Raw genomic sequence first — 22,814 nt, 5'->3', positions numbered from 1 at the left:
TCACAATCTCTATATATATTTACTAATAGACGATGCAGCTAACAACTATGTATTTGTGTTTAAGCGTTACTATTGCGAAGTAAACTGCAGTAGCTTCAGAGTAGTAACAATTTACGCTTTGCCTGACCAATAGCCAGCCGACCATCTCTATTCTTGTTAGGAATGGATCGAACCTCAGGAGTGTGTAGATGCAAGTCATTACACTAAAGCTATTAAAATTAAAGTAAGATAGGTTTCATTAAGTAGCTCCCACATATTACAAAATGACGCTGAAAAAATGTATTAATAAATTTCATTTCAAAACCTGAAAACTTAGTTGTGGTGTCAGATTGAGAGAAGAATTAAGAAAGTTTTCTGGGTTCTTTTCGACTAAAGTGTTGATAGACAAAAAAATTAATACTTGCTGATGTAAGCAGATATTTAGTAAAGTTACTGACATACGTAATTTGTTTTTAAACTGACATTGTTTAAGCATACCTGGACTGTATAAAGTGTGCTGATGAAATTGAGGTAAGGATTTGTCTAGGGCTTTCAGTAGGATTGAACTGCTCTATTATGAGAGAAGGATTTATTCAGGCCTCTCACAGTGGCTAGTTCGAAAGCACTGGCAGCTAAGTGGAATATTTTCCGGTAACATACTAATACAGTGCATAAAAATTCACATTTATGATGTATCAGGCATTCAGTTGTGTAATTATTGGCATTATTTCGTACAGGAGCCCACTGATAGAAGAAATCTTACTTCTGAGTACGATTGTACTTAAAAAAGACAAGGCTAAAAATGTTGACATTGATGGAGTCGATTCATTAGGGCCCTATCGAACTCTTGTATGAAAACAGGAAAAATAACATAGCTTCACTATGAATTGCCACTTGAAACCTATATGGAGATCATCGAATCAATATCATGTACGCAAAGCTATGCCCATAAAAAGGATCTAACACTTTTACAATAAATTTTTATTCGTAGAAATTTATTTATTTATTAATTCTTTCCACACCATTTTCTTGCTAACAACTGTGTACCACTGCAGATTAAATTAGATTTATATATATCATTACGTTAAACTTTTGTAGAGTTATTTTCTTATACTGAACTTTGAGTTATGTATACAATACTGTTCACATTATTTTTCCTTTACTCCTGTTATAATTTCAACGTTTAGATATCTTTCCAAACGCCGCTCGGCATGTAGAGTTACTGCGGCTTTCTTTTTTCAATCACAATTGTTCCTTCCATGTCCCAGAAAAAAGCTATAAATTTTCCATATTTCAGAGTGTTTTAATTAATTTGGCTACTATCTTTACCTCCAGCTGCTATTGGTGTTTAATGTCGAGCATGACTAGTTTTATTTTGTGACTCCCTTTCACGCTTTGTTGGTTTTTAGTGAATGCAGGAGCGAGGAACGCTTGCCGTTCATGAACAGTGACTTCAGGTATTAATTTACTCTACATCTAATATCAAACAGTGGACATAATACACAACTTCGTAGCTGTGTTTGGAGCGTCAGTCGGTAACATATACAAATACAAAAAGTTTATAAATTCGCGACTCTTTAATATACTTCCTATTCAGAAAATGTCGATCTCTGGCCACTATGGAAGTCTGTGAGTGTTTTGTAACTGGCAAACACGCTAAATGGGCTCTGTGCATGACATTCGAACTGCAGTAGGTCCACCGCTGAAGCTGAGGTGATGCTTGCATCTCATTGCGAGCGGCATATTCGGTCGTGGCAGCCATCCTTTAAGGAGTGCTGCACTGAGGAGAGGTATCGATGTCGGTCGGTGACGCCTCGCCCGTAGTCGGCGTTCCTATACATCCAAAAGGTGTTCTGTAGGACTCAGGTCAGAACTCCATGTAGGTCAGTCTATTACAGGGATGTTATTGTGGTGTAGCCACTCTGCCACAGGCCGTGCATTATGAACAGGTGCTCTATCGTGTTCAAAGATGTAATCACCGTCCCCGAATTTCTCTTCAACTGTGCCGAGTAAGAAAGTGTTTAAAACATCAATGAAGGCCTGTGCTGTGATACTGCCACCGAAAACAGCAGGGGGTGAAAGCCCGTCCACGAAACACGCGCCTCTGAATTTTACTGTTGGCACTACACACGCTGGCAGATGACTTTCATCGGGTATTCGCCATACCCACACTCTGCCATGAGATCGCCACACTGTGTACTGTAATTCATCACTCTACACAACGTTTTTCCACTGTTCAGTCGTCCAATGTTTACGCTCCTTACACCAAGATAGGCGCCGTTTGGCATTTACTGATGTGATGTATTTAGTGATGTATGGCTTTTTACCAGTCGATTGGCCATGAAATCCAAGTTTTCTCACCTCACCCCTAACTGCCATAGTACTTGCAGTTTGGAAGTCCTGTGTGATGGTCTGGGCAGATGTCTGCTTATTACACATTACGACTCTCTGCGACTGTTGGCGGTCTCTGTCAGTCAACAGACGAGGTCGGCCTGTGTGCTTTGTAGTGTACTTGTCAGTTCACGTTTCCACTTCACTATCACGTCAGAAACAGTTGTCCTAGGGATGTTTAGGAGTGTGGAAATCTCGCGTATAGACGTATGATGCAAGTGACACCTAGCCACCTGACCACGTTCGAAGCCTGTCTAGTGACTACTGAGGTCGCTGATATGGAGCACCTGGCAGTACGTGGCGGCAGAATGCACTTAATATGAAAACGTATATTTTTGGGGGTGTCCGGATACTTTTGATACAGTTCTGCATCTGACGCTGATGGGATCGAGGGTCGATCTGATATCCTACTAATCATTGACTGTTTAATAACTGGCGACACCAGACGCTGCCTGCCGGACATCGTGGAGTGTGTGTGTGTGGGAAGGGGGGAGCGAGGGGGGAACTGCTTTCACTCCCCGAATGACACCAACTTCAACAAAAGCCCCACCAATCTTTGTGCCACTGTATGCCCATGGCTGCAGCATGAGCAGTGACTCATCGTCAGCCATTGTCAGGTAGCGCCAAGTGCGAACGCTCTGCTCCGACCCACGCTGCATGACAAGGCACCGCTGCCAAAGATGGTAGATCCGACGCCCGTCCTGCCTCCCATGTGCGGTCTTGAAGCATTGCTGTAGCATAACCAATGCTCACGAATCTATATGCTTGCAACCTGAGCGAATTTACTTCTGGTCCCCACCAGAGAACCAGCTTTCTGGGGGTGATACAGTCTAATGCTGCCCACTCCACAGCACTGTAGACAGAGAAAGGCATACACACCTTGCTGTTACTGGTTTATGTGTACGTTCGATACCAGACGTACCAGATATAGCAAAATCTTCATATCCGTAGACCACATGGTGTCGGATCAGAGTGCATCACATATCTCCCCCTGAGAAGCACTGAACATGTTACTATGCTGCAGTACTATTGTTCCCCTCTTCATTGTTTCGTTGCTCGATGAAGAGGCGAAGATCTATCAGCTTCCAATCTCGTGCCCTAGGAACGCCTACTAGCCTTCCTCGCCTTTGCTGTGGTGTCTGTAGACCAAAGGGTTGCTTTGTGTTTTTCTTAAACTACATCGTTTATATGATTTAGAACGAATGCAGATGATCAAACGTTCTCACAAAATGATTAGTGTGTCGTTGTGATGTCCCGTTTATACTGGGAAGTTACGTTTCGATAGCGACGATAAGCAAAGTTATATTTAAGAGATACGTGTTTTAAATTTTAAATAAATAAACATTAACAGTTTCTCCAATATTGCTGATATTGTTTGAATAATCATTCATATTCTCTCATTAATGTAGTCTATGTCTTTTGAGCTGCAGAAAATATTGGCTCAGCTATGAAAGTCTATCATATTATTGTGTTAGCGTAGACTGTAGCTGAGAATACGTACTAATCACATGGACGAAAATTTTATGTCTAATTAAGAACTTGCACATGTCTATACAGAGAGAATCAGTAGCTTTTATAGTCTTGTCGACATCAAGATTAGTAGAGTAGAGACCCTGATTCAATTGAACAGTGCAACGAAAGATGACTGATTTAATACCTCACGATCTAGTAAAAACGTTAGTGCATGCTGTAATGGTCCACCTCGTGTCATCTTGATGAAAGAACTGTCTATTAGTTGTTTTACTCAAGCTGCGAAATGTAGTCAATTATCTCCAGAACTAATGAGCCTGAATTTTTAGTTTTCATAACTATCGGTTTAATAAATGAGATTAATGGTAGCACAATGATAAAATGCAGTCGTCACCAAAGTACCAACATGAAATGGTTATATATACATGAAGTAAATCCCATACCCCAGGAGAAAGAGACAATGGAGCATGCCACTAAGAACCACATTATTAAATACCAGACAGACTACTCACCGTATTAGGAAGCTGAACTAAAACATTGCACATCGTCTCACATCTGTGTCAGAGGAAACATTACTTTTTCGTGCAGTATAAACGTGTAAAATAGAAGAGTCGTTATAGGTTACACGAATGCTTCTAACAAAGAGGAGTTTTGAAGTGTAGTCGATTTTAACGGATTGAAGTGCTAAAATATTAATAAATGCAGCAAAGTAATACGGTAAAAAATATGTTAATGCAGTTATTAAATTTTATTGGACCTGCTGGAATTATTATGAAATACCTGAAAACAACGTCTACTGCTCCATGTAGCATTTAGTACTTTCAAACTCTGCCACAAGCAGAAACTGTAAAATGACTGTACAATGAATAGATTCTAGTATAGGCTGATATTTATAAGTTCTACTGAAATGAAGTGATTTTAAGTGAAAGGAACAATTTTTAAATCTCCATATGGCCGTTGAAATAGCTGAAGCAGCCCTGTAGCAGCATCTCCACCTCGAATCTGCAACAGAATGCCGAGCTGCTGACTTTTCACACATTTAAAAATAGCAAACGGAGGTGAATATGTTACGAACTTGCCGTCATTCTGGTAATCAATGAGTTGCACATTTCCGTCGCAAACTAATGTGGAAAATTTCAGCTCGTCACAGATCACAGCTCTGCGAGTAAAATCTACTCACCAAATTGATACAATAAGGATCGCCAACTTTCGTTCATTTGTTGTCAGATTATGACTAGCTACCAAACAAGTAATGTTCTTTATTCTAGTTTCATGCAAACATATTTTATGAACGTTCTCACATAATTACTTATTATTTTGTAATCTATGGAAAATTTGAAACATGGTATGTGGTTTACGTAGTTATTTATAATTTTAAATTTTGATTGTGGAATATGTGTTAACACTTGAGATAGGTATTAGTATGTGGATGAAATATTTCTCTACATATGACATTAGCTACTACACACCGCAACCCTACTTAATCAGCGGATACATTAGTCGCAAAGTAGGAGACTGTGTATAAAGAGGAACACAAACGAAATTAATCAGTATGTATGAAAGTCACCAGGGGTATAAGAGGCGAAAAATAAGTAGACCCCTTTATTGTGCACGTCACAATGTGCATACACTCACTATACAAGTCAGAATGAAACCCACATTGAGCATAAGTAAATTATGACATATATCTGCCCTCACTATTTCATGCATGTATTGCCAATTTTAGATGGTTGTCATTAAGATGAGGCACATTCAGTGCAGCCTCAGTAGGTCAGCCTTGGGAATGAACCATCGATTCGAAACTAATCACCAAAATATATGTACTACAACTGATAGTTTGTAATAATATCTTCAGGAAATAAAAAGATGAACCTACGTCAACAAAATGTTGATATTTCAAAATTGTTGTTATTGCCAGTAAATATATCCATGCCGCATAGAGGAGAAGAGATATTTTCCTCCGAGGGCTATGTTTCCTGTTCCTTGAAATGTGGAAGCGAAGTATAACGAGGGACGGCGTGGAAAAGGCAAACTTGCATTTGCTACTGCATTACACTTAAATAATTTACGCTTATCTTGAAGAACAATGCCTTTGATAGTAAGTTTGTTGTTAACTGAAATGTGTAAGTGAAATACATCGCATATATTGACACGCCACGGCTCGCAGATTACTGACAAATATCACAACTTGCCAACGGATTTCATAACTTTCTGTCTAACCGCATTTTTTGCCTGCACGAACAACCTAGAACTGGTCTTCAATCTATTGAGTCAGTACGAGGGACTGTTACACAAGCACAGCAACCACTCCAAGTGGCGTCTTGTTATCACTCGACCACCTTCGATCCCCTCATAATCATCACAGACATTGTAGTTATTGTCATTGTTCAAACACCTTCCTCTTTATAGTCAGAAGATGTTAGCTTAGTGTGCAGATAATAATAATGCTAGTGATAAAAATTATATTTTGCTGATCAGTTATCTCGAATGAAAATCAGCCCACAGTTGCACTAATTATGTTTATTCTAAATCTCGACCATGGTTTCAACTATAATAATATAGCCTTCTTCAGAAGCCCTAAAAAGTGATCAAAATAACATCCAAACCAGTAATACAATCCATGCATAAACTTCTAAAATTACGTATGTGATATATTAAGTGCCTTGCGCAGTTGTTGGGTTGGTTACTGGTGCTGCAAAGGCAGGTTATAAAGATTTCAGGAAGCATGAATGTGGTGTTACAGTCAGCGCACAAGCGATGGGACTCAGTATCTCGGAGGTAGCGATGAAGTGCGGATTTTCCTCAACGATCATTTCCGAGCGTACCATGAATGTCAGGAATCCGGTAAAACATCAAATCCCAGACATCGCTGTGGCCGGAAAAAGATCCTGCAAGAACAGGACCAACGACGACTCAAAATAATCATTCAGTGAGACAGAAGTGCAACCAATTCCCAAATTGCTGCAGATTTCTATGATGGGCCAGCAACAAGCGTCAGCGTGCAGACCATTCAACGAAACATCATCGATGTGGGCTTTCAGCAGTGGCGGAGCGTGAGGGGAGACTTCGAGACTTAGTCTCCCATGTATTCGTGCTTAAAAAAGATTCAACAGTAATTCGTAACAAAAATATAAATAACTTTCTGCTAAGAGCTCTAAATGTGCGAAGACATCAGTCTTGTAGCCCGCGCCTCAGCCCGAGTATTGGTGTATTTGCCTGCTTGAGACTCGACTGCTCTCAGTCTCTGCCTCCCTTCTCCTTACCTGGCTGTGTGCGCCTGCGTCCCCTCCACTTCCCGTCCTCCACGAAGGTAGGTGCGCTGCACTTGCTAGCAGGGATCGAGACTAGTGTCTGCCGCTTCTATGCTGACTTTTAACACGGAAGTGAACAGTCGCGCGGTTTGTGTTCATAGTCATTCTTGTGAGATTTTATTGCATATTTTCATTGTGTCGCCAACATGAGTGAGTGAGCAACTGAACACCTTATAGAATTTTTAAAAAAACGGCTTTTCCTACATTAACATATCGCGCGAAAAAAAGTGTGGCTATAAGGACAAACGACCTACTCCTATACTCACTGTAGTTTAAAGTGAAGCCAAACGAAAACGCACTTTTCTGACAGCCTGGTACGAAAAGCATACTTGGCTGACTGCGAATGCAGTTAATAACAGATTATATTGGTATATATGCCTTCTGTTTTGTGGTGAAAAGGAATGGTGCAACGAGGGCATTTGTAAAATAAAGAACTTTGACCGGAAAGCACCAAAGCATCAGATATCAAAACATCACCTGCAGAACAAAGAATCATTTCAGTTGTTGGGCAAAAGTAGAATTGAGCACGCCCTTTCTGATGCCGCTCGTCTGACAGCAATAAAATACAACGAACAAGTTGCATACAACATGAGAGTATTAGCTTGTATTATTCAGGCAATTGTAGTTCTTTGTAAACAAGAACTAGCATTTCGCGGCCATTGAGAGGTGGAATCCTCCAGCTACAAAGATAACTATCTGGAAATTGTTGATTTTAATAGCTCAAGGAGAGCGGTTAATCCAAGACCATCTGTTACCATCTTCAACCTTTAAAGGAACTTTTCCAGATATCCAGAATGATGTAATAGAAATGATAACTCTGGCAGTTAATGAGAAAATAAGATCTGAGATTCAGAACTGCAATTTCATTTGGATTCAAGCTGATGAAGTCATGCAAGAGTCAAATGAGTATAATATTCAGATACTGTATTGCAGACAAAATTGAGGAAAGATTCATTGGATATTACGACGTTTCTGGACATAAAACTGCTGAAGGTTTGTCAAACATTATTCATACAGTTTTGAAAGAATGGAATGTGGAAAGAAAAGTGGTTAGTCAAACATATGATGGCGCTTCCGTAATGGCGGGCAGAGAAAAAGAGGATTACAACAATTGGTGAAGCAGTTCTGTCCCTATGCGCTGTTTATTCATTGTTACGCACACCAACTGATTTTGGTACTGTTACATGCCTCCAGAATCATACAAGTACGCATGTTTGTAAGTGATTTTACTGCATTCCATTCGTTTTCCAGCAAATCATCAAAACGAACTGTATTGCTAAGAGAAAGGATTTAACCTGCCACATGCAAGAAACACTCACTGGAACTTTCATTCCAGGTCAGTTTCAACAATATCTAGTCATTTCTCAGAGACATATAGCGTTTTTAATTATACAACTGATGACACAGGCTCTCAGTGGGACCCAGAATCTTTCAGCTCTGCTGTGAGAATGAAACGACGGATGGATGATCCTACGTTTGTCTACTTGCTTTGTTTCTACCGAGGCTGCTTTGTTTATGTTGTTCAATTCTTTTATGTTCCTCAGTCAAAATCTGTCAGTATAACTGCTTTACATGACGAAATAAGAACTGTTTTAAGAACCTTTCGGCAATTAAGAACGGAAACATTCGTTGACGAATGCTTTAAAAGAAGTTTGTGGTTGAATGGCAACTTATCATTCGTGACAGTCAAAAGACATTTATCAGGCCACTAACTTACGAGATACTGGATTTGCAAATTGTTCAGATGGAAAAAAGATTTCAAGAGTTTCCCCAAATTCAGTTTGTGAACTTTTGAACGAAAAGTGTTTCCCGAACTACCAAAAAGAATTTACTAAGTTGAAACTGCTTCAGTTGATAGAACAGCACCCATTTTTCAAACAAGAACAACTTGAAAATGCACTGTGTAACATATACGCTGATGTGAAAAAACACTTACCTCCAAGAATACTCTTAAAGTACATTGTCAACAATGATTTAGACACTGTTTATGAAGAAACAACGAAGTTCCTGCGTTTGGTTTTGACCCTAATGCAAACACAGCAGGCAGTGAACGAAGCATGACTACTCTTCAACGAGTGAAGAATTATCTAAAGAATTCAATGTGCAACACCCGGCTGTCGTGCTTGAGCACGTTAGCAATAGGAAATACACTACTTGGAGAGTTATCGAGTGATCAGATCTTCGAGTTATAGACTCATTCGTGGAAAGAAAAGACAGGCGCATTGCACTTGTATACAAGAAAATATAAGTGCTTTTTCTATTGCTGCAGGAGTTCTACAAATTTGTCATCGTTCCTTGAACAAGTTAGTTATTATTATTTTTATTATTAGTGGCGGCGGTAGTGGTAGTAGTAGTAGTAGTAGTAGTAGTAGTAGTAGTTTTATTTGATGCATTTTGTTTCATTTGTTTCAATTATTGTTTCTTGTACCATTTTGTCTACCTATAATAAATGTGGAGTCTCCCCAACCTTTACAACCACGCTACGCCACTGGCTTTCAGAGCTGAAGGCCCACTCGTTTACCTTTCATCACTACACGATACAAAGGTATACCCCTAGCCTGGCCCATCAACACCGATACTGAACTGTTGATGACTGGATACATATTATCAGTCGGACGACTCTCGTTTCAAATTATATCTAGCGGATGGACATCTAAAGGTATGGAGACAACCTCGCGAATCCAGGGGCTCTGCATGTCAGCAGGGGAGTGTTCAAGCTAGTGGAGGCTCTGTAAAGGTGGGGGCACGTGCACGCAGTTGGAGTGACATGGGACCCATGATACGTCTGGCTACCACTCTGACAGGTGACATGTACGTAAGCGTCTTGTATGATCACCTGCATTCATTCGTGTCCATTGTGCATTCCAACGGACTTGGGCAGTTCCAACAGGACAATGTGACACCCCACATGTCTACAATTGCTACAGAGTGGCTTCAGGAACACTATTCTGAGTTTAAACATTTACGCTCTCCACAAAACTCCCCAGACATGATCATTATTGAGCATATCTGGGATGCCTTGCAACGTGCTGTTCAGAATAGATCTCCACCGTCTCCTACAGACTTATTGGCAGGCCTGCAGGATTCATGGTGTCAGTTCCCTCCAGCACTACTTCAGACATTAGTCGAGTCCATGCCACGTCTTGGTGTGGCACTTCTGTGATCTCACGGGGACCATACACGAGATTAGACAGTTGTAACAGCTTCTTTGGATCTTTAGTATTTTAGAACTGTGATTTACGTCCCGCGAACTGTGAGATAAGCGTTTGGAACTTCCGAATGCAGCCTGCTTACTTCGCACTACTCTGTCGATCAACCTAAGGAACTAAAGTATATCCATTTAGAATTGTATGGCCACCTTTCCGTAGTTGTTCCTTACACTTTTACATACAATTAATTAGGTCTTGAGTTAAAACCTGAGCATTAGGCTAGTGCATTACCCTTCGGAACCCAGTAACGTCAATCTGGTTATAAATGTGTTTTAATATATCTATGCCCAATTATATTAATATTTCACTCACTATTATGCTAAGCCGCATAAGTGTTTCAATAAACTTCCCTGAATACTCCCCAGCAGTGGACTCCTCTCAGTAGCAGACTTTTTAAAATTCTCCTGCCAAATCACATGACCCCTTATCGTTAAACTCTTCCGAGTAGTGGACATTCACAGTAACTGATGCGGACACTGAAATGTTCTTCCCAACAACAGTTAAGACTTCCAAATAACGGACAGCGTGAAAACAATGACGGTTGTAAAGTTAAAAGGCAATAATCATAATCATGCATGCCTTCACATGACGCTTCTGTTCTTCTTTGCAACTTTGATGTTGCCGCGAACGGCTTTGATGTTGCCGCTACTGCTACACAGACTTCACATGCCATCTTTTCATATGTGCAGACCCATTGTATGACCGGTTAATTGGCGCCGCCTTTGGCGAGTCTGCCACCAAGCACCACAGAAGGCACGTGTGAAGCCGAACATTTAAACCAGCGCTTTCCCAGCGGAAGCGCGACCGAGAAACGCTTCTCTGTGGCTCCGTCTGAAGAGGTCCTAAATGCATACTGTTGCTGACTTCAAGCGACATAGTTTATGTGCTGTAGTGCCAAGATATCACAAAAACCGAAACCGTTAAAGCTGAATGAAAAGGTCGAGATAATCAATGTCTACAGAAAGTGAGAGCTTAGTGTAAAGAGATACAGCCACGAGATTTGCTGTTGGAGAAAACACAGATCAGTGACATTTTTAGAAACAAAAATGGCATTCTGAAATCGTGGACTAGAAATGGAAACGTTACCAGTAAACACGCTTTTCCCAACACACCAGGCTTAAATGTTGATAATTCGAATTTGGAATGGTTCTGTCGCACTCGCAGCAATAATTTGCCACTTAGTGGGCCTTTGATACACTAAACAGCTGTAGCAGTCGTCAAAGACTAAGGGCTCTTTACGTTGGCTTGTGTAACGTCATAGATTAAGGGTCGACCTGCGACAGCAATCGCACAACTTGCTTACGGGCTGCTAGACGCCGCCGCGAGCGCTAAGAGTGCATTGCCATCGCAGGCGCGCGTGTTGCGTACGGGCCGCGAGGTGCAGCCACGAGCGCAACTGTATTTAAGTGCCGACGGAGTTAGGCCAGTTCTCATCTTGTTGGCATTTCATTTTTGTCTATTCTCTTATTTGCTTAGTTGCTTAGCTCTTATTCGTTTATCGCTCAACTTATTGTGCTCTCTTTCAGCCATTGATTTACTCAAATTAAGAAGTGCTCATTTTGGCATTTCACTTTTACATATTTCTCATTTTGCTAATAATATGCTCCTTAACTTTTAACAGTTGAATTGATTATCATAGTCTTATGTACTGTTTCTCCATTTCAGCCTGTTAATATGTTCTTTAAATACTGTAATAATTATCTGAGGCATTTCTTCCCTTAAACTTGTTTAAAGTATTCACGATGTAGGATTTATTCTGTGACACAGGTGTAAGGTTTTGAATATAAATTATATACGAAACTGTGCTATAAAATATATTTATTTTTCGGTTTGTACTACATCAGGCGACAATTTTGTGATATGAGGGAGAAATTTGAGTAAAACAATGACCATAAATATGAAAATTGTTCAGAAGGTAAAATTTCAATAGGACGACTCACTGTTCAGTGGCGTGTTACTACGATAGGCGAATTTCAGAAGCCTTTAATTATTGGTAAGGCTACGAAGCCTAGATGTTTTAAGGGTATTTACTTCAAAAAAATGAACTTGGAGGGATATGCTAATAAACGATCTTGGATGATGAGAGCAATAATAGCAGAATGGTTGCTGGTATTTGATAGAAGAATGGAAAGACAAAGGAGGAAAGTATCATTTTTAATTGGTAATACCACTTTCCATTACAATGATACTTTAAAAAGTGATAATGTCACTTCCCAGTACATCTCTGGTTTAAAAAGTGTGAAGATAATCTTTTTGGCGCCAAATTCTAGTTCACATTGCCAACTACTGGATCAAGGAATTATTCGAAATACCCAGCGGTTTACAGGCAAAAAGTGTTGAGACACATTTTGCCTCAAATGACAGTGTTGAATCTGGATACGAACTTGGAAAATCTATTAGTGTATTGGAAGTAATTCTGTGGATTTCTTCAGCCTTAAAACAAGCAACATCCCAAAGACTCAGCAACTGGTTAAAGAAGGTAAGGTTAATTTTTAATGACCGTGCTTCAGCGATTGCCGACGGTGTCGAAGAACGCAGCCTTGAGGAACACGAGCAAGAACATCACACATTAATACAGTAATTTGATGGATCTGAGGGATATGCCACTATCGACGATGCACTGCTCACAGAAAGTACATCAACTAGAGGAAGTGAACTCATACAAGACGTTCGTAAAGAAGCGTGTGGTGACGTTGTCGAGAAAAGACAATGAAGATAAAGATGACGTAAGTGAGCCAGACTTAAAGCCACCTTGAAGTAAGCAGGAAGTGGAAGAGGTAAGGAAATTGAAACACAACTTTTTAGTGGGAAACATTAAAGATGCACTCAGTTTTACGTTAGCAGTTGAAACACATACTGAGAAGACGTTTATTAATGTCTATATGGTACAGAAAAAGATACGTGATTGCTTATTTCAAATCATCCTTCAAGAACGCATGAAAAAAATTTGGTGTTGTATTGTACTAATGTTTGGGGCATTGTTAATATACTACTCTACTTAAATGAAGATAAATTTTAACAACTTTACTTATACAGTAGTATAGCACTTCGTTATCTTTAGTACATTGAATATACTTTTGTATACTCTGTTTTTATCCTTTTCTGAACAGCAGGCACTTCTTAAAAGCGACCATTTTTATTTTCTCCACATATGTTCGTTATCCAAAAGTTTTACTCTATTGTTTTGGTCATAAAGGAACAGTACACAATCGACCCTTATAATTAGTTGAGCCAAATTTATTGTGTGTTATGCCCTGCCCAATCACTGCTTACTGCCGTTGACAGGACTTTAGTGAGCACTCAGCTGGTTTGCTCTTATGAAATAATAGGCTAGCGAGCACCCCCCCACTCCCCTCCCTCAACATTCCCTTTCCTTTAATTTTATATATATATATAAACTTCGTTCAGTTTCAAGAGGTAGCTCACACTGTATTTTCTGGCTTAAAATCGTTACCGAATTTTTTTTTCCAGGATGGAGAGCTACCTTTAAAAATTCACTCTTCTACCGTAGATTTTGTCTATTCTTTTCCTGACTAAACAATTAGATCTTTTTTAAACACAATTATGGTAACAATGAGAATGAAAGCCATGAAGTCGTCTCCAAAGAAGTTAGAACAGTTCGTTCTTTCACAGGCAGTCAACCCAGAGTAGTTACTAAGAAACTTTGGAAGCATGATGAAAGTTATATATATTTAAAATTCTTAAAGCATGAACTATTTGCGTGGTACATGCAACAAAGCTCTTCGGAAGAGCTCTATGGCTCTTCTAAAATCCGTCGTCATTTGAAATAGATTCGTAGTGAGCTTAAACGATAGAAATCACATTAGAAAGCGTGACGAACTTCAGACCAGAAAAAAGTGAATGAAAAAGAAATAGAGGTTCCTTACTCAATCAGTTATCAGTCAGCTCAATGTGATGAAGACACCTCAGTAGTGCCAAATCTCAATAAATATTACTCACAAAGGTCATAAAATGTGTGTTAGGTGGAAGCGAAACAACGAACTAAGATGCCAGTCGCGAAGGAGGTGGTAGCTAACCATATAAGAGATTTAGCATCACACATAAAGAATGAACCTAATTCTTGTCTCATAATGCAAATTTTCGTTGCAGATGGATGTGCATAGCGTTATTGCTGGACTTGCAGGATTAATTGCAATAGTTACGTATCAGCACGAAAACTAGGGAACACTTTTCAACGCAGACGTCTAATAACACATGCTAGCATATGTGAAATATTTCGTGTCCTGAACTCATTTTCTGAACAGAATAAAATACCATTGAACAACAGGATTCAAATTTCAATTAATAGAGTAAAAGCCATGAGTTGCGTAGTTAATGAATAACAAACGTAAACATGGTCCGTAGCAGGCTGCAATGCGATGTTTATTTAACTGTGCGATTAGCTAATTTCAACCAATTTTCATTGTCAAGCACCTGTATAACCATCGTGGAACAGCACTACATTGTCTGCACGCATCGCATGTACAAATAACACTTTACACATCTCATATGAAGATAAAAAATTACTGTACAAATTTCTTTCTCATGTTTGTAACATCTGTATTTCATGTCATTTTCAAATTACTCTTAATTACAAGTAAAAAGTAGCCATATACCGTCATTTTACGAAAGGATCCACAGTACAGTGATACCTTTTAGGGTCATATTCCGAACTTTGCTCTGTGTACAATAACAGGGTAACTGACATCGCATTGACACAAATACACATTCATACCAGCTGCTGTCAGTTACTATTTGTTGCACATAGAGCAAATTTCAGAATATGATCTTGAAAGATATCACTGCAGTGTAAAATGTCGGAATATGGTTACTTTTTACTTGTAATTAAGAGTGATTCGAAAATTACATGAAATAAAAATATTACGAAAGTAAGAAAGAAATTTGTATGGTAATGCTTTATCTTAATGTGAGGTGCGTAAAGTGTTATTTATACATGTCAGTGTATGCAGACAATGTAGTCCTTTTCCATGTTAGTTTCATAGGTGCTTGACAGTGACGCTTGGAAGGGAATTAACTAATCACGTGGTTAAATAAACATTGCATTGCAGCCTTACACGGACAATGTTTATGTTTATTAAGCGTCTGGAGGCTGTGGAACCCCACAAATATAAGATTTTAATAATTAATGGAGCTATACAACTTATTGAAATGTCTAAAAATACATTTCTAGCAAACACAGCATTATCCTTAGGCAGACATCTGTTGCGAAAAAAAGAAATGCTGCCATTAGTTATCAAAACTAGTAACTTCATAAACGCCCAGTAACAAAATACCTGTTTGTTTAAAATACTACTTTAGCACACGGGAAGTATATAAACATTTCTTTTGTTACATATTGGCCAGATATTTATCTCGAGGGAAGATATTAATATGTAATTTAAAGCTGAGGGATGAGGTGCATGCCTTCCTTTGAGAACATAATTGAAACATCGATTATTTTTTAGAAACCAGCTGCTTCAAATTCTCTAATTAAACGACATTCTTCCAAACAACAATAAACTTAATTTAAACTTTCAGGATATACAAGCAAATATGTTTACTGTTTACGAATAAATTCTTGCAGTCAAGAAAAAAGTACAGCATTTTGTGCAGTTTGATTACTTCTCCACAGTAACAGGCCTCTTAGAAGAGGAAGGAACATATCTTCGAAAGCAAATGTCTCATTAAAATATGCTACTAAATTTTCTAGTCCTGTCCGATGATACTACCTTATATTTAAGTTGCATTAAGAACTTTAGTTTTAATTTTGAAATTACTTTTTGAAGCAAACAAATGTTCCCAGAATTAATGTTATTTGAAACACTATTCTTTTTAATGTAAAAATAACATTTACAGTTTGGTGAATCATAAAAGCACTATAGAAATAAATCTATATGCGTGCATGACAACTGCACGTAAAATGCTTCTGCGCTCTTCCAAACCACTTGATTATTATGCAATAATAAAAGTGACTAGGAACACACTAGCCAGTTGCTCACCAGTTTCTGCTATGATTTCGTTCAGCAATATATCTGCCATAAATTGCTTTCAGTTAGGATGACGCCTGGTTCAAATGGCTCTGAGCACTATGGAACTTAACATCTGAGGTCATCAGTCCCCTAGCACTCAGAACTACTTAAACCTAACTAACCTAAGGACATCACACACATCCATGCCCGAGGCAGGATTCGAACCTGCGACCGTAGCGGTCGCGCGGTTCCGAACTGAAGCGCCTAGAACCACTTGGCCACCGCGGCCGGTGATGACGCCTGTTGCGGGATTTTATTCTGTATGTTTGTTTTGCTTCCGCAGCACAACGTTGCTATTACACCACTCGTACACTGAACACTTGTGTGCAGCTTCCTGTAACAAACAATCCTTTGTTTTCGACAGCCAGTCACGCAGTGTGAACAATGGTAAACATCGGCCCTTCATGACAGGCGATTGGGTATTTCTTTTCCAGGTCCCACGCCAGTGCGATCCCGGATGCAGGTGTTAGTAATGAAACATAAGCTGTTTAGAAAAACCTGTCTCACACACTTTCCTGTTATTATCCGCGTGGCGACTTACATTTTTTCAGACCGTCGATTCCTTGTCTCGAGCTACTGTCTTACGACGCTCTATCGTTTATGAATTCTGACTCTAAACGCTTAAACTACACCCTATATGAAGAATCCTACTTAATTTCAAGCTACAGCAACGATACAAATGCACATCAACAAAAATTGTCGGAATCATTAACTTGTACATTGCTCTATCATTACAGCCAAAACATTTTCTGGAATATTTTTCAGAGAAAAATATTTTTATAGATTTTTATGAAAATTTGTTTATAGATTTTTATGAAGGGGGTTTTAGTCCTTAACAGCCCTTTACAGTATTACTCATCAGACTATTAGATCTTAGCTAGAGAAAAATAAAAATATTATGTAGTGTAGCTACCCTGTCTTTTACAAAAGTCATTTGGCGAAAGTAATAAGGAGTGAAAAACCTATAGTGAAGTTCTGCATTAGCAGCCGTTGCCTGGTAGCCGCAGTGGGGCAACATGTGGGTCAGAATAACACACACGTAATGGTGTTGCGAGACGAGACTAGCTGTGCTCAGCGGAAAACTGCACCGCGCACTGGAAACGACTGTAGCGAGTGGGTGGATGTCACCTCACTAGGGCAAGTCTCTTGTTATGAGCAACCTGACTAGATGCTAGGTTTTAGGAAAACAAACCTAACACGACGCGATATAATTATAGCTTAATTTCGATGCCACCACCCAACTCCTTCCAGGGAGCAGCCGGTCGAATTCCGCACACATCAGTCTCCACACTTTCCTGTACTGATAGCGGGCGCAGCCAAGGTGTCATCCTAAGTGCCATCTGCCACGGAGGAGTAGCGCACTGCTCACGTCACGATCGTGACCTAAAAAGGCCACTGGCTGCCCCTGGGCCTGCTGTCAGCATTTCGGGGTGCCTACGCAGTATCCTCAATATCTCGGCGGAAGCCGACGTCCATACATCAGGGCCTGCCAGTGTCAACAGAGAGAAGCGTGCTTTGCCTGAATGAGCCATGACACAACATGTGTTGAGATTGAATGAGAGCCTTCGTTGATTTCACAATCGCTTAAGCTCAAAATACGTAACTACAACTTATCTAGGAAACATCTCGAATAAAATTAACAGATTAATCAACTAAAACGACATCGCCTTTGCATATCAAAACACACAGTCTCAAACACAAAATGCACTAAGGCAGATCGAAAATTGCCATACACAATATCATCTGAATTTACAAAATTTGGTACGACACATGCCACAAATTTCACGTGGGATAGACCGGAAGAAGCTTCAAAATTAGAATAAAGAGCACATTAGAGAAAGAGAAAACGACCAATCCACAATTTTTCAACATTTACAAACAGAAAAACTTGACATAAAACATATAAACGAAACACTAGAAATCCTCCATATTGCGCAGAATGGAACATTCATGAACGTCCTTGAGAAATTAGAGATATAGTCACATGTACACAGCAACTCTACAAACCCTCTAAACGTACAAACCGACCTAAAGCGCAAAAAGTACATAGAAAACTTTGTTCACATTATAAAACAAAAAACGGGTAAAGTAATAAATCAGACACGCTAAATAACACATATCCATAGTAACAGCGATAACAACATGAAGAATAACAAACAGAGATATATAGCACCAACTTAGATAGACACTAATAAAATTATTATGAAAAAATTAAAGACGTAAAATAAAAATCTCTAATAAAACTAAAACAGATTCAGTCAAAAACGTAACCAGGACCAAAACCATAAAAATAATAAAAAACAACTAACTTTCACACATCACTTATTTATAATGGTATCTATGGAAAAATGCAATATCGCCGATCCACTGTCATCCAAGCTGTCAGAAAAGCTGCATAAATGGAAACCAAGTAAAATCAGATATACATCTCCAGGGTACACCGAAGAGAAAATAATGATTCCATAAAAGACAGGACATGACATCAACTATGTTAGATGTAAGGTAAAAACACCTAACTAGGTATCATAGCTTTTCTGATCATAGTTAGAGACCATTATATTAAGGCCATCACTTACTTATGTATTTACAGAGCACATAATGATGGCAGTATGTCGAAAAGGGCGCATTGTGGATCATGTAAAATAAAAACAATTTACATAGGAGTGTAGCTGACTATTATTCATAATAATCATTTCATCAAATGTTCAATGTATGTGTGAATTCCTAAGGGACAAAACTGATGAGATCATCCGTCCTTAGACCTACACACTACTGAAACTACCTTAAACTAACTTACACTAAGGACAACCCACACCCCCATGCCCGAGGGAAGACTCGAACCTCCGGCGGGAGAGGCCGCGCAATTCGTGACATGGCGCATGTATCTGCGCGGCTACGTCACACGGCTAATCCTGTCATTAAAAGGCATGTTTTTCATTGCGGACCCCAAAGAACAAAAGTCGCCTAAGTATTTGTTATTAGGTAGGAGATCATAATTACAGTCCAGAGCACAAGCTTCATGTCAGACCTGGTGATAGAGTTGTGTCGCTTATTAAAAGTAAAAATGTTAAGAACTTGCATGCTTCATCCAGAAGCAAACTGATAGATAAAATGAGATCATCAGATAATTGTAAATATTCTTACATATTACTAGAATACACACCATTACATTGGGGCACCTATTTATCCTTCTTAGTGAGAGCGTAGAACTAGCGAATGCACTCTAGGTGTCAGGAATGCAGAGCCGATCCGAGAAGTTGCAAGAAGGATGGAGGAACTGTGGAGAAAAGTCCAGCGAGCAAATACTAAGGCGAGCACGAAGTATTTCACGACAGCAATGTTATTTGAAACATTATCTGACTTCTTGCCACCTCCTCCAGTCTGGTTCTGATTGGTTGGTAATACGGTCGCTTATAGTGTCAATGTCTGCACTTGTGGCGCCATCGCTCCCATCGTAGCATAAACAGCGCAACGAGTATCTCTGCCTCTCCTGTGCATCTAGAGCACACTTCAGTGCACCACTAAGATTTTTTGCGCTGTCACGGTTGAAGTTCTCGTCTAAATTCTAATACCTAGACCTATATGATTACTCTGCAGTTCACAGTTAAGTGAATGGAAAAGGTTCACCGAAAGATCTTCAAGCTATTTGTCTACCGTTCCGCTCTTTAACACCACATGCGAAACCCGAACATTTAAATCCATCTGGGCGAGCTCTGTCTTTGCGCGATCTCTGGCCGAAATTCGTTTGAATATCGCCCTCCGATTGTGCCATTACGGTTCCAATCGAAGAGATAGGTTTTGCAGGTGCCAGCAGCCAGCCAACCAGCCAACTTGCAGCAGTCCAGCCAGCGGCCAGCAGCGGTCCCCGCCAGCAGACAGCAGCCATCCCCGCCAGCAACCAGCAGCCATAACCGCCAGCAGCCAGCAGCCATCCCCGCCAGCAGACGCAGCAGTCCCCGCCACCAGACAGCAGTGGTCCCCGCCAGCACCCTTCAAAGGTCCCTGCCAGCAGCCAGCAGCCGTCCCTGACAGCAGACAGCAGCTGTCCCCGCCAGCAGACAGCAGCGGTCCCCACCAACAGACAGCAGTGATCCCCGCAAGCAGACAACAGCCGTCCCCACGAGAAGACACCAGCCGTCCCCGCCAGCAGACACCAGCCTTCCCCACCAGCAGACAGCAGCAGTCCCCGCCAGCACCCAGCAGCCGTCTCCTCCAGCAGACAGCAGCCGTCCCCACCAGCAGACAGCAGCCATCCCCGCCAGCAGCCAGCAGCGATCCCCGCCAGCAGCCAGCAGCCGTCCCCGTCAGCAGACAGCGTCCATCCCCGCCAGCAGACAGTACCGGTCACCGCCAGCAGACGGCAGCGGTCCCCTCCAGCAGACAGCAGCAGTCCCCGCCAGCAGCCAGCAGCCGTCCCCGCCAGCAGACAGCAGCCGTCCCTGCCAGCAGACAGCAGCCGTCCCCGCCAGCAGACAGCAGCTGTCCTTGCCAGCAGATAGCAGCGGTCCCCGCCAGCACCCAGCAGCCATCCCCACCAGCAGGCAGCTGCCGTCCCCACCAACAGGCAGCAGCCATCCCCGCCAGCAGCCAGCAGAAGTCCCCGCCAGTAGCCAGCACCCATCCCCACCAGCAGACAGCAGCGGTCCCCGCAGGCAGCCAGCAGCGGTCCGCGCCGGCAGCCAGCAGTGGTCCCTGCCAGCAGCCAGCAGCCAGCCGCTGTCCCTGCCAGCAGACAGCAGCAGTCCTTTCCAGCAGACAGCAGCGGTCCCCATTAGCAGACAGCAATGGACCCCATTAGCAGCCAGCAGCCGTCCCTGCCAGCAGACAGCAGCCGTCTCTGCCAACAGGTTGCAGCTGTCTCTGCCAGCAGACACCAGCCGTCCCTGCCAGCAGACAGCAGCTGTCCCCGTCAGTAGACAGCAGCTGTCCCCGCCAGCAGACACCAGCCATCCCCACCAGCAGGCATCAGCCATCCCCGCCAGCAGCCAGCAGCCAGCAGGAGTCCCCGCCAGCTGCCACCAGCCGTCCCCGCCAGCAGACAGCAGCGGTCCCTGCCAGCAGCCAGCAGCTGTCCCAGCCAGCAGCCAGCAATGGTCCCCGCCAGCAGCCAGCAGCCAGCAGCCGTCCTCTGCCAGCATACAGCAGCCGTCCCCACCAGCACACAGCAGCCGTCCCCGCCAGAAGACAGCAGGGGTCCCTGCCAGCAGCCAGCAGCCGTCCCCGCCAGCAGCCTGCAACCGTCCCCTTCAGCAGCCAGCAGCGGTCCATGCCAACAGCCCGCAGCAGTCCCAGCCAGCAACCCACAATGGTCTCCGCCAGCAGCCAGCAGCAGTTCCAGCCGGAAGCCAGCAGCAGTCCCAGCTGCCAGCAGCAGCAGCAGTAGTAGCATCCCCACTGGCCAGCCAGCCGGGACGCACCCCCCTCCGCCAGCAACAGCAGATTGGGGCTTTTTTCCCAGTCTCCGTCTTTCAATGTTCTCAGTCCTTTTACTCTGTGTCTCTCGTCGTCTTGCCCATCCCTCATTTGCTTCTTTGTTCTGTTCTGTGTTTTTCCGCTTATCATAATGTCTATCCCCACCACCACTACTACAGCCACTACCCCTGCCATCCTATACACATCCTCCTCCGCCGACGTCATCACTATCACATGGTGTGCCCAATCACTCCCCTTTTAGTTCATCCCCCCACTCCACTCTCTCCCGTCTCCCTCACTATTTGTGGCCCCAACCCGGGCTCCTCCCTCCTGAGCCTCCTCTAATCCCTTCCCTCCACTCCCTTCCTCTGCTCCTTCCGTTTCCGCGGCCCCCACTAAGGTGGTTGCCCGGAGGGCCACGGCCCATGCTCAACTTTCCCCTTCGCCTTCATCATCACCGTCGCCTTTACTATCGCCCTCACCATCTCTGGCGCCAACTCCAGCACCGGGACCTGCCACTCTCCCCCTCATTCCAGTTGCTCCCATCCCCCACACCTCCTCCGCCGCCGTCGAACTCCCCAGTGGCACCCCTGCCTCCTCTACTCCTAAAAAGGCTCCGCCTCGTCCCCCTTCCTCTGTCCAGGATGCCATGGATGTCTCCCCGCCTGTCCCTGCCCCTTACTCCTCCCTCTCCTCCTACTGCTACCTCCTCTCCCATCCTGATCCCTCCCTTCTTGATGCACGGAACCTCACCCTCTTCCTTCGCCAGCATTTACCTGGCACCCTCATCTCCCTCCTCACTCCTTGCCGTGATTCGGTCCTCATCTCCTCCACCAACCCTACCCTTCACACAGATCTCCTTTCCTGCATCCCTGTCACCCGCTTTGGCCCTCACGCCTCCCTCACCTCTGCCCCTTCCCCTCCTCCCTCCCGCTGACCCCCACCGCCGTAATCACTCGGCTTAGTCCTACGATCACTGAGGAGGGGGCGTTGGTGGAGCTTCAGGCACATCC

At 42.4% G+C, this 22,814-nt stretch overlaps 1 protein-coding gene across 1 annotated transcript in view; it reads left to right on the top strand.

The window, feature by feature from the left end:
* The first annotated feature begins 12,975 nt into the window (after positions 1-12,975).
* The window catches only part of LOC126355466 (uncharacterized), a 51,197-nt gene continuing 41,358 nt past the window's right edge, over positions 12,976-22,814 (top strand). Inside the window, exons 1-2 of the mRNA XM_050005781.1 lie at positions 12,976-13,086; positions 20,422-21,482. Coding sequence (XP_049861738.1) covers positions 12,976-13,086; positions 20,422-21,482 — 1,172 coding nt within the window. The remainder of the gene's footprint in view (positions 13,087-20,421; positions 21,483-22,814) is intronic.

This window comes from Schistocerca gregaria, chromosome 3, assembly GCF_023897955.1.
Source record: "Schistocerca gregaria isolate iqSchGreg1 chromosome 3, iqSchGreg1.2, whole genome shotgun sequence".
Classification (NCBI taxonomy): Eukaryota; Metazoa; Arthropoda; class Insecta; order Orthoptera; family Acrididae; genus Schistocerca; species Schistocerca gregaria.
Note: the sequence above shows the minus strand (reverse complement) of the source record. Positions and strands in the feature narration are given on the sequence as shown.